Below are 13,140 nucleotides of genomic sequence, written 5' to 3' on the forward strand. Positions count from 1 at the left end.
AGTGATCTCTGCCAGGTAACCTTGACGGGAAATCGCAATTAAAAGAAACAAAATATAAATTTACACACTTAAGTACATACTACTAATAACTAATATAATAAATTATCAAAAGAGATAAATAAAATAAGATATATATATTTATATACATATATACAATAATAAATATTTTTATAAATTTACTATAGATATATAAGTACACATATATGAACAACAAAATTATAATGACAAATAGTGATGTCTAACACGGCTTTTGCCGGGAAATAAAATAGTTAGGGATTTAGAGCGACGAATATCGTCAGGGAGTGCATTCCACAGCGTTGCAGCTATTATTGTGAAGGATTCCGAGTAACTGTGGGACTTACATTTCATCATTTGCAGAATATTCTCCCTAACAGAACGCTGAGATCCTTGACGGACGGACGCGGGCCAAAGAAATTAAAGCGTTGTTTAATGTAGAGTGGTGTCCAAGGATGAAAAAGAGTAGAATACAGGATTGAAAGGACATGCAGATTACTCCGATGCCTAATAGGAAGCCACTTCAATTTTTTGCGATACTCTTATTATACTTTTTCCTGAGACCAAATATGAATCTTATGCATAAGTTTTGTAGTCGCTCCAGCTTATCCAGAAGGTCCTCAGTCAAGTCTAAATAACAGGCATCGGCATAATCTAAAATAGTAAAAAGAAGGGTATTGGCTAATAAAATCTTAGTCTTGATAGGCAAGAGATTTTGCCATCTTTTTAAGGACCCAAAGGCACTAAAAATTTTCTGGCTTACATGGGCTACTTGCGTCCTCCAAGATAAAATGCTGTCCTAGGTTTTTCACAATTTTGCTATAAGGCAGCAGAGTGACGATGCCGAAGATGTGACGATCGAAAAAGCCGGCAAGAAACTCAGCAGTTGCTCTTTTCCAACATTAACAATTTACATTTTACATTTCAAAATTCATTTTTCTATCTTGTGAGAGATGAAAGCGGAGCCGGATGCTTCCAAGCAACCTTGTCATTAAGAAATTCATCAATTGTATAATAACCTCGCTGTAATAAATGTGTTTTAACACATTCTTTAAACTTATGCATTGGTAGGTCTAAAATTACCTTAGGAATCATATTATAAAAGCGTATACTCAGTCCCACAAATGACTTCTGCACCTTTCGCAGACGATATGCAGATGTCACTAATTTATGACCATTTCTTGTAAGTCGACTGTTTATATCCACTTTTTGTTTATAAAGACTAATATGTTGTCTTACAAATACTATATTGTTATAAATATATTGTGCGGCTACCGTAAGGATACTTATTTCTTTAAATTTTTCACGGAGGGATTCACGTGATTTAAGTTTATATATTGACCGTACAGCTCTTTTCTGCAAGATGTATAGTTTCAATATCAGCAGCTTTGCCCCATAATAAGATCCCGTAAGACATCACACTGTGAAAGTACGCAAAGTAAACAAGTCTTGCTGTTTCTACGTCAGTAATCTGTCTAATTTTCCTGACGGCGTAGGCAGCCGAGCTTAGTTTACCTGCTAGTGTATCTATATGGGTACCCCACTGAAGCTTACAATCTAAGGTCATGCCCAGAAAAACTGTGGAATCTTCAATTTTTAGTGATTCTCCATTTATTATTATATTTTTATTAACTTTCTTTACATTTGGTAAAATAATAATAATAATAATAATAAATCTTTATTTGGAACAGTTACAATGGCACTTAAAATACTAGCAAGGGTGGCACTGCAATAGTAAAAACTGTGCTGCATGTACCACCGCCCACCTCCGAGTTATAGTACAGTAATTATACAAATGTTCCGTTAGATTTAGTGTGTGTGTGTGTGTGTGTGTGTGTATGTGTGTGTGTGTGTGCGTTTATATTATAGATACTCGTACGTACTACAGGATGGCTAGGGATGTCATATATTTGATAGAATGAACTCTTCCGTTTGATCATAGCTCATTTGCAGTAGCCATGCAGTAATTTTTGTTTTAACTAGGTATTTAGTCATAGGATAGATATTTAATTTTTTATTGATCTTGTTATATATTTATAATAATGTTTATAGTACTCCCTTCAATGTGTAGTTGAAATAAAGACGATATTGCGTTTCTGTGAAAATACAAGAAACAACATTTAAAGCCCTTACTTCAGGTCTTTAAAATCAAAATAATTTCTTCTTAAACATCCTTTTCTTTATGTCACTTATCACTGTAAAAACATTGGTGACTTTCAGAAAAGGTTCGATATATGAACTCGAGAAAAGAGTTCTTTACATCGCCCCCTTCGGACAATAACAATTTCATTTCATAATGTATGTAATTGTTCATTCATTGATAAAAACTGGAGAAAGTTTTGTTATGTTGTTTTTAGTGTATATTAACGATGTGTGCGATAACATTAAATCTTCCAATTTCACCTTGTTTGTTGATGATTTGAAAATTTTTAAAGCTATAAAAACTCCTCTAGCCTCTGATTCTCTTCAAAATGACTTAAATAGCATATCGAACTGGTCTGCTAAAAATAAATTGCCTCTTAATATTAAAAAATGCCAACATTTTAAATTTACAAAAAAACGCATGCCTCTTCAAACTTCTTATTATCTTAATAATCTGTTGCTTGACGAGGTGTATACTGTTAGAGACCTAGGTGTTATTTTGGATAAAAAATTGTCATTCAATACACACATAAATCAATTAATCAGTAAATGCTACAAATTACTGGGGTTTGTTTGGCGTAATTGTAAAACATTCAATTCTTGTCTGGCTCTCAAAACGGTCTACTTTGCGTTAATTCGAGGTCTCTTAGAGTATTGCTCCAGCATTTGGAATCCACTATATAAGGATCCTATTCTAAGGATTGAAAGAATCCAAAAACGTTTTCTTTTCTTGTTGTCAGTTCATCAAAAAAAACAATTAGTTTTAACCTCATATAGCGAAAGATTAAACTTCTTTAAATTAACTTCATTAGAAAGTCGTCGTTGGGTATCCGATCAAGTATTTCTCTACAAAATTTTAAATAATAAAATCAACTGTCCAAATATTTTGACCAAAATTAAATTTACTGTTCCGCGTAAAAATGCGCGCCTCGGTAATTTCAAACCGTTCGTTGGCAAGTTGTATAGAACTAATTTAGGCGCTCACAGTATATTGGCTAGGATTTGCCGAGAGCACAACAAGTTATTCCAAGCTACTCGTGCCGACATCCACTCATGTTCTCTTCAGCAATACAAAACAATTCTGCAACAATATATTAGAACAGCTAGTAGATAATTGCCTCGTACATTTCTGTTTTGTTTTAATTTAAGTTATGTTTTTGTTTCCTGTTTTTAACTTCATCTTACAGTGTTTCCTTCGTTACAACAATAATATTATTGTAAACTTGCGAACCCGCACTTGTGTGTTTGTTTTTTTTTCAGATACGCATGCCGGTTTGCCAGTAATTGGGTTTACACTACAACTTTATGTTTCTCAATTTTGTAGTTCCTAAGCTTGTTTCAGTGTATAATCTGTTGGTGAACCTAATAAATAAATAAATAAATGTGGTAGAGATTTGATTCCGTTTTGCTGCGTATTGTATTTGGAGTCCCCGTGTTAAATAATAATAGCTTGAGTAGTCAATCAGCAGTTTCGAGTTGCTTAATTTGCTCTTCACTTTTGATCTGAATAAGCGGGGAGCCCTCTACTTTGCGCATGAATACTTTTCCATTGTTCGTCCAACAAAATTTGTACTTATTTGACTTAGTGTGCTGCCTGCCTAAGTAATAAAGCCTTTTTGCAGTGCTTGTCAAATGTTCTGCGATATAAGCCGGTCGTGAAGTATCTTCAGTTTTGCCAGTGATATGAAACGAGTTAAGTTTACTGTTGGGATTCCGCTGGTTATATAGTCTAGTCGCTCTGAGAATTTCCTCCTTTGTATAGTGGTTTGCAAGCTCCACGATAATTGTAGGGTTCGGGTTTTTGTTTGCTTGAAGACGATAAACGTCGCGTATATCCGTACTATTAATGCTTACTGAAAGCGCCTTAGTCAAATGAAGTAGGTAATCACATAAAAGAGTCTTCGATTCATTATCACAACGTGGAACATTACGGATCTCGAAGTACGAGTTTTTTGAGTTTCTGGTAAGGTCCTCAATTTTTTCTTCAAGAATGCGTATATTGCCGCGATCAATAGAACACTCCTTTTCTAACGTAGTTATTTTTATGGACATGTCCTCATACTGGGCCGAGACAAATTCAAGAGACTTTTCTGTCTACAGTAACATCAGTCTCTGAGCTACATTTGTTGTCCGGTGTCAAACGATTTATTACGTTCGTCGGGTTCATTGCGTAAGAGAGATAGAATTTACCTTCACAAAGCGCGCGGTGTAGGTATAAGTGAAAACACACATTCATTAAAAAGTACGGCTAAGTAAGGGGCAATAACGTCTATAATGTTAGATATTACTATTACAGACATTATTATTATTATTATATAATAGACTAAGCAGCTTTCGCTGATGCGTCTATATAATTTCTTGCGCTCTTTGTCTTTTTGATGTTTATCCAGTCTATTCTTAAACTGATTCAGTGATTCTGCAGTCACTACATCTTCAGGCAAGGCATTCCACATTTGTATAACTCTATTGCTGATAAAGTGCTTGGAAGGATTAGACGATGCCTGCTGATATTCAAGTTTGAGACCATAGCTCCTTAATCTGGGGTTACTCTTTTTTGAAAATATTTCCTCAAAATTCGGTATGTTGTAATACTTATTTAATATTTTATAAGTTTCAATGAGATCGCCTCTTTCTCGCCTACTTTTGAGGGTGCTGAGTCCCAGGTTTGCAAGCCTTTGCTCATATGAAAGATTTCTCAATTCTCTTGGCAGTTTAGTGGCTCGTCTATGAACCTTTTCAAGCATTTCTATATCCTTAACAAAGTAGGGACTCCAGACCTAGAAAGCATACTCCAATAAAGGTCTTACATATGTCTTATATATCTGTATGAAGGTTTTCTTATTTATATTAAAAAATGCTTTCCTAATTGTGTAAAGGATAGAGTTGACCTTACTGACAATAGCCACAATGTGCGCTTCCCATTTTAGATCACTGCTTATGATCACGCCTAGGTCTTTTTGTGTATCCACCACTTTCAATTGCTTATTATCTAGATAATATCTAGATATAATCACCTGTTTTTTTCTGCTTCAACAACTTAAAATTCTTTATTATCTCATATGCAGATATATGTTTAAAATTAAATGAAACGTCGCACTCATTTACGTTGTTCCTCAATAAACTCTGAGCTGCAGTAGGTGAAGAATTAAGTGAATCAGTTAACAAAATAGGAACACTCTGAAAAAAGTTTTCAAAGGTACTTGCAACCTCACTGTCGGCGGTAACTTTATTATCATTAATAATTAATTCAAAGTTTACGTCGCGAGATTTAGCTTTCCCAGTTTCTTTATTAACAATTTTCCAGGTTTTTTTGTACTTTGTTATCCGATTTTATTATTTGATCCTTAAAGTATAGCGACTTAGCATGAAAGCAAACGTTCTAAAACGTTTTGGAGTACTTTTTTACGTGTTGAAGGAAAGCTGGAGTATGGTTATATTGTTTTTCACTATAGAGCTCATACAAATTATCTCTACTTTTGTATATGCTTATAGTTGCCCAATCGCTAAACTTTATTTTTTTATTGAAATCTATTTGTTTGAAATTGAATATTTTGTTAAATTCATTTTCTATAATATTAAAGAGCGTACCATAAAGGCTGTCAGGATGACCGTTCTTAAAGACAAGGGCAGGAATTTTGGATGATATTTCACCTTTAAATCGTGTGAATTTGCTCTTAGTTATCGACCTACACTTGACGATATGTTCATCTTTGTTTATATTATTCAAAACAGTAATTTGTTGGCCACAATGATCTGATCTTAAATTGGTTATTATCGATTTATCTAAGATATCACAGTTGAGAAAAACATTATCTAAACATGATGCTGAGGTTGCTGTGATTCTAGTAGGTTCACTAAAAGCATAAAACCTGATTACTTAAACTAGGCCACTACGGCATCAAAAATGTTGCACTTAATTTTATTGCCTCGTATCTTAGTGATAGAACACAAAGGGTATGCATAAAAGACATAAAGTCTTAAACTTGGCACTTTATTCCGCCTAGAGCCCCCCATTTTGGTGGTCTTTGGGAATCCGCTGTCAAATCATTGAAAATTCATCTGGTCAAAGTAGTAGAAAAGTCAAGATCCATCGCGAAACATAGTGATCATCCGGATGACTTAATGCCTTAGGTCAATATATAATAATCTAGTTTGAGCCATTTTTATTGATTTGAAAAAGGCTTTTGATTCGGTATCTCTAGCTATATTTATAAAGTTATGAAGGTCTCACTGGACCGGCACTGGAATTATATGTTTCAAAATAAGCCAGAAGATACTATTTGTGATATTCTTCAGGAGTCCATTTTGGGGCTACTTTTAATCTACATATTAACATAGGTACTTTAGCCGTAGTATTATAGTATACAGTGATAAAGAGTAAACAACGTTTCATTGACCGATTGCCTTGAAAAGAGCCTTCCACATAGCGGGATTTCTCGCTATCGACAGGTCGAACGATGTCATACTTGGAATGTAGAATGTTTGATTGGTTACTTTTGAGCATCTACATGTTGTCGTGTTATCTATTTCGTGTATGTCTTACCGTTAACGATATTCCGATACATTCAGTTCCGAAATCCTTCTACGTAAAATTCCCGCAACCCATCAACGGCCGCGAATATGACCTCCGCAGAAAGGTTTTCATTTCATGAAAGTGTGTTCTGTACCTCCGCCCGGCGTCGCGCAGGTGACGGACGGCTTCGACGGCTGCATCGCGGACGTCACGCTGGGCGGCGTGCGTCTGCCGCTGGAAGAGGGCGGCACGTCGGCCGACGGGCGCGCGCAGCTCGTGCGCAGCGTCAACGCGCTCGTGGCCGACGAGTGCGCGCCGCTGCCCGAGCCCGACGCGTGCTCCGCGCAGCCCTGCCGGCACGGCGGCACGTGCCGCGCGCGCCCCGACCTGGCCGCCGACGCCTTCGAGTGCGCGTGCCACGCGCGCTTCCTGGGCCGGCGCTGCGAGCTGGACTCCGACCCGTGCGCCTCGCAGCCGTGCCTGCACGGCGGCTTCTGCGCGGCCGAGGGCGAGGGCGCGTTCCGCTGCGCCTGCGCCGCCGGGCTGGAGGGCGCGCGCTGCGAGCGCGGCCGCTGGTGCGCGCCCGGCGCGTGCGCGCACGGCGGCGAGTGCGAGGAGGGCGAGTGGGGCCCGTCGTGTCGCTGCCGCGGCTACTACGGCCCGAGCTGCCAGTACGACGTGGACGAGTGCGCGGGCGAGCCCTGCCTCAACGGCGCCACGTGCCTCAACGAGCCGGGCTCCTTCCGCTGCCTGTGCCCGCCCGACAAGACCGGTGAGGCCGCCCTCCCCTCCCCCGCCCCCGGCGCCCGCGCCCGCTACAGCACGCACCGTTGCAGGCATGCACTGCGGCAACCCGCTGCACTCGGACGCCGTGGTGGCGGGCGACGCGGCGGGCGGCGGGCGCGCGCTGCGCGAGCTGTGGCGCTGGGCGCTGGCGGCGCGCTGGCCGCTGGGCGCGGCGGCGGGCGCGCTGCTGCTGCTGCTGCTGCTGGCGCTGCTGCCGGCGGCGCTGCGGCGCCGGGCGCGCGCGCCGCCCGCCGCGGACAAGCTGCCGCCGCGCAGCAAGCTGTCCAACCTGGAGGCCGTGCGGCGCGGCCGGCCCGCGTCGTGCGCCGCCGAGCCGCCGCTCAACAACATCGACACGCTGCGCTCGTACGGCTCGGCCGGCGACGAGCTGGAGGGCATCCCGCCCGACTACCTGCGCAACCTCAACCTGCACGTGGAGCCCGCCGAGCGCAAGCCGTGGTCGGAGCAGATGCACCTGCACACCTTCGCCGACAACAAGATCTACAACGGTGCGTACTCGCGCGGCATCCGATGTTCCACCGACCCGAACCCCGGGGGCGGGGCTACCGCGTGGACTGTTACGATCGAATCTTCTACATATAAATACTTTTTTGAGTTGATTTTTTTTTATGTGGAGACCGCCACGATTATGCTTAAAAAAATACGAAACAAATTAAAAAAACATAACACACTATATATTTGGCATGCCATTTAATTAAATTAAGAACAATAATGGGCCCAAGATAAACTCATATACACACTTGTTTGAAGAAAAACGTACTTGTTCTAATTTTTACACTTTTGTGATTATTGTCGATCTCCCGCCCAACGGTGAGGTTCGATTCCCTGCAGGGGCAATTTGGGAATTTATAATTTCTGAATTTTCTCTGACTCGGTCGGGTCGGCCGCGGCTAGTTACCACCCTACCGACAAAGACGTACGGCCCAGCGAAAAGAATAAAATCAATTACATTATTTTATTGTACAGGAAAACTTACAACTACTAAAAATGAATGTAAAGTAATCAAGTATAGCCAATTACAAGTTTTCACAGATATAATTTACATAGTAAGAAAGGAAAATGCTCACACGGAAAGTATAGTACAAAGTTAAAAGATTTATGGATAGTGTAAGTCTAAAAATAGGAATGACCAACACTGAATAGCTACTTATAATATTGTGAGAGTACTTAAAATTCATTGTTATTACTTAGTTTGTTGAATGATACGCTAGATTAGAATTACTCCGGAATTTCATGTGCGAAAAAGGTGTCCACAAATTTGAATGGGATCGAGCGGACCGAGGATGGTTATTCGCGAGGACTTTGAAGAACAGCTTATCAAGGAGCGGTGTACAGTCTACTTTATTGTTAGCAATATTGATTAAAAGGGTAATATCATTTATGTTTCTTCTTAGGGCAAGTGGTAATAAGTGCAATTGAGCACATATAGCTTCATAGCTCAAACTAGAATTGAGTTTAAATCTAAACTTAAGAAACCGTATAAACTTTTTCTGGATTCTTTCAATACGTTGAATGTACACCTCATAATGGGGATTCCATATTTGAGATGCGTATTCAAGATTACTCCTTACCAAGGCACAATAAAGTATTTTGATTGTTTTTAATTTGGTAAAATCTTTAGATGATCGAGACAGGTATCCGAGCATTCTAGAAGCTTTACTGACAATTTGGTCTACGTGTTTATCGTAGAGTAGTTTAGTGTCAAGCAAGACTCCTAGATCTCGTATTTCAGACACCCGGTTAAGATTTTGATTTTTTATTTTGTAAGTGGATTTGAATATATTGCGTTTTACGAGTAAATGAAATTGCAAAGCATTGGAAACATTTAGATCTAATCTGTTGATGATACAGTAATTATCTAATCTATCTAGGTCGTCCTGAAGAAGCATCTCATCAGTGGGATTGTTAACTACTCTAAAGATTCTCATATCGTCAGCAAATAGTAAAAATTTCGTATTTGAAAACAATGGTCAATATCATGTATAAAAATGTTAAATAGTAAAGGCCCAAGCAGTGAGCCTTGCGGAACACCTGAAGGTATATTCCGCAAAGATGAAGTGAAACCGTTTAGTACTACTGCCTGTGATATTTTTTTAACATAAGATGAGAACTAACGATACAAATCTCCCCTTATTCCAGCTTTTGATAATTTGAGTAATAATATGCTGTGATCAATCCGATCGAAAGCTTTGCTGCAATCAGTGTATACAGTATCCATCTGGTCTTGATTATCCATTTTATCAGATATGAAGTCCGTAAATAGGACCAGGTTAGATACTGTAGACCTTCCCTTAACAAAACCGTGTTGTAATTGACCGAAACGAGACTTAACAATAGAGTATAATTGATCAAACACTATACGTTCCTGTACTTTAGCTAGCACGCAGAGCTTGGAGATAGATCGTTAGTTCCCCACTACATTTTTGGCGGCTTTCTTGTGGATAGATGTTATGAAGGCTGCCTTCCAAATAATAGGAACAGTACCATCGTCAGATTTTTGGAGCATGGTTACAGGGTACGAAAGGGATTTTGCACAGTTGACAAGAAAGATAAGAGGCAAAGAGTCCGGACCCGCAGATTTATTTAGATTTAGTGACTTTAGTAGTTTATATTCCGGGTCTTGAGTCACTTCAATGCTGTCTATATCATTTGTGTTAAATGATTGTTCAACAGGTGAGTTGACATCAGCTATAGAATCAACGGAGCCAGAATCATTACTCAAGAAAGTTGAATGAAAACATGTTGAGAATAAGTTACATATGCCCTCGCCTGAGTCGCAAGCTTGGTTGGAGTAGGTCATAGACGCTGGAATGCAGTTGTTTTTGGTTTTGTTGTTCATAAATGACCAAAACAATTTAGAATTGAAATAATAGAGTTTTCAGCCTTTGTCAGGTAGTTACTGTAACATAGGTTCTCGATTTCAATAGCCTTGACACGCAAACGCTCGAATTGATTTTTATCATCAAGATTACCATATACTTTAAATTTGGAATGATACTTGTATTTTTCATTAAGAATTTTTATACGTGGGGAGCAGCTACAAAATCCTCTTTTGCGTTGCGGTTGATGAATGACATAATTATTGATTTGGGAGCGTCTTTTTAGTAAGTAGGTACCCTTGTTATCATGTTGATGTCTTCTTTTCGGAGAGGACAATGTAAGACACTCCCAATCCGGATAGCAATGTCAAATAGGTATTCATCCTTTTTAATTGGAACACCCTTGATTTCGACGTTGTTCATTCTCATTCACTGCTCTTTCGTGACTTTCCGAACTCAGCTTCGATAAACTGGTTTCTAACCTTGGCACATCATCCGCCAGCTTCTGAAGCCGAGTAACGCTGGACTCAAGGGTATCTAACCTCCCGGAGAATCCCATAATAGTGTCCTGTGCGAATTGAAGTGATTCCTTCATATCCTTTATTTCACTTCTAATTATTCCCAAGTCTTCTATTAGTCTCTGAAGAGATGCCAGTTGTAAGGTTATGTTATGCAACTGCTCTTGCAGTCTGTCTAGTGTACGGCGGTCGGTGAGATGCTTTTCACTTTCTGACTCGTTGAAACGGATATTCCAACTTTGCAACGTGGACACTTCCAAGATGATTAGTTTTTGCCTAGCTTACGATATCCAGCTTCTGTTATACCAGCGCAGGGAAAGTCGAAGCGATGTTGGCACACGCTGCACAGCGCGCCAACATTAAATTCAGAATTACAACGCCCACACGAAAACAATGACAAAAAAAAAACTACTTCAGAGTTGGACTACCCTGACGTTAACTTTAACTTGCGCGATGCGTCACTGCAATGACACAATCACGTGCGTTGAGTAAGTGACCCAGCGAGCGACTGAAATCTTTTCTCGTTCATGAGAGTATTTCACCCAAGCCTTCCGCTCGTAGATCTGAAAGCCTGCAACACGCGCGTCCGCGTGCCGTCGCCGAGTGCGGCGCGGCGGCCCGCGGCGGCGCCCGCCGGGCCGGGCGAGCCGCACCTCCTGGGCGGCTACCACTGGGACTGCTCCGACTGGTGCGGCGGCGGCGCGCTGCCCGGCATCAGCGAGGTGGCGGGCTCGGAGCGCCCCGACTCCTCGTCGCCGCCGTCGCCGCGGCCGCCGCGCCGCGCGCCGCCCGACGTGCGCCAGTCCGACTCGGCCACCGACGACCCCGACGCCCTCTCGCTGGCCGCGGCGGCTTTCCTGCTCGATGACGAGTACTCGGCGGGCGGCGACGGCGACTCGCTGCGCGCGCGCGCCGTGCGCGAGCCCGACGCGCACAGCCTCATCACCATGCTGGGTGAGTGCCGCCGCCCGCAGCCGCGCCGCCGCCGGCCGCGCGCGCTGACCGCCGCTCTGTTGCAGAGGAGCGGCACTCGCTGCTGGGCGGCTCCGGCAGCGACCTGTCGGCCAACCTGTGCGAGATCGAGGACTCGGAGGCCGAGGAGGACGCGCCCGCGCCGCCGCCGCGCCACAGCGACGTGTGACGCCGGCGCGCGCGCGGCCTCTAGCCGGGCCGCGTGTAGCCCGCGTCGGAGAACTCGCCGGACTGTTAGCGCGATGTTACTCTGAAACGATTAAGAATAAGTGCAAAAATGAACGTTTTGGAAACATTATCCGACCAAAGACGGAAATGCAACCTGTTAAATGTGAAATAGTAGTTGTATGTGTATACAAAACTGTCCGAAGCGCACAATCGCAACGACATCATTGGACGTTCGGTGTGCGCAGGCGGGCGGGGGACGCGACTCGCGGCGCACGTGTGTAAATATTACGTTAACGAGTGCGAGTGGTAGAGTAGTTAGGTTAGCTAGGTAAGCTCGCGCGCCGGGCCGCCGCGCGAATTTATTCTTGTAAATAATGTAACGAGTAAGTACTCGTATGAGTAACTTGTGTATTTATGTATATAATGTAGTTAGGGCTAGGCGGGAGCGACCCGGCGCGATCGAGCTCTGTATAATTATAATATGGTGCTCCGACTATAGTTTCATATCATGACTTTAAATTATGCATTTACGGACCTCTCTCCTTGTAGGCTAGCTCGTCGTTAAGGAATCTATTTTTGTATGTGTACAGCAGCGCTTGTGCGACTGACTGATCGAACGCCGACCGCTCGCCGACGACGCGACGGTCTTATTACTAAATTTGTTCGCGAATGATGGATGAATTAATTATTTATTTATCTTTTGTTATACGTTTTGACACGATTAATGAAGCGAATAAAAGTACAACTACTGTGTATACGCTGTTTTATTTGCATTAATTGCTGCTCCTAATGATTTACGGGACTGTCTGTAGTCAAGTTATTCGAGTGTAAATTTGCAACTTAAAATAAAAAATGGTACTGTTCAAGTTGATATGAAATCAATATACGCGCACTGATGCATGGTCTAAGTAGCGCTGTCTCGCATACTAAAATAAAATTTGGCTGCAGTACCGTGTAGTTGTACAGTGTGTGTCTTACACGTCTGTGTGGCTACATATGTCTTTTCTGATTTGTTCACGTACAGCTAATACGAAGATATGAATGATAAGTCAGTTTGGTCGGTGTATCTCATTTCTGTCGAATATTAAAAATATCACCTCAATCCAGGCAGCTACAATACCATTCGGGAGGCCTTTTAAAATGTTATCGAATGGTTCAAAAGTGGGCAAGGGCCGGGTGTGTGTGT

The 13,140-nt window shown here is 41.9% G+C and overlaps 1 protein-coding gene across 1 annotated transcript in view; it reads left to right on the top strand.

Annotated features, from left to right (window-relative positions):
- The window catches only part of LOC120624000 (fat-like cadherin-related tumor suppressor homolog), a 55,057-nt gene extending 42,348 nt beyond the window's left edge, over nucleotides 1-12,709 (top strand). Inside the window, exons 24-27 of the mRNA XM_039890302.1 lie at nucleotides 6,845-7,442; nucleotides 7,507-7,965; nucleotides 11,376-11,768; nucleotides 11,834-12,709. Coding sequence (XP_039746236.1) covers nucleotides 6,845-7,442; nucleotides 7,507-7,965; nucleotides 11,376-11,768; nucleotides 11,834-11,955 — 1,572 coding nt within the window. The 3' untranslated portion in view covers nucleotides 11,956-12,709. The remainder of the gene's footprint in view (nucleotides 1-6,844; nucleotides 7,443-7,506; nucleotides 7,966-11,375; nucleotides 11,769-11,833) is intronic.
- The last annotated feature ends 431 nt before the right edge of the window (nucleotides 12,710-13,140 follow it).

This window comes from Pararge aegeria, chromosome 5 (assembly GCF_905163445.1).
Source record: "Pararge aegeria chromosome 5, ilParAegt1.1, whole genome shotgun sequence".
NCBI classification, from domain to species: Eukaryota; Metazoa; Arthropoda; class Insecta; order Lepidoptera; family Nymphalidae; genus Pararge; species Pararge aegeria.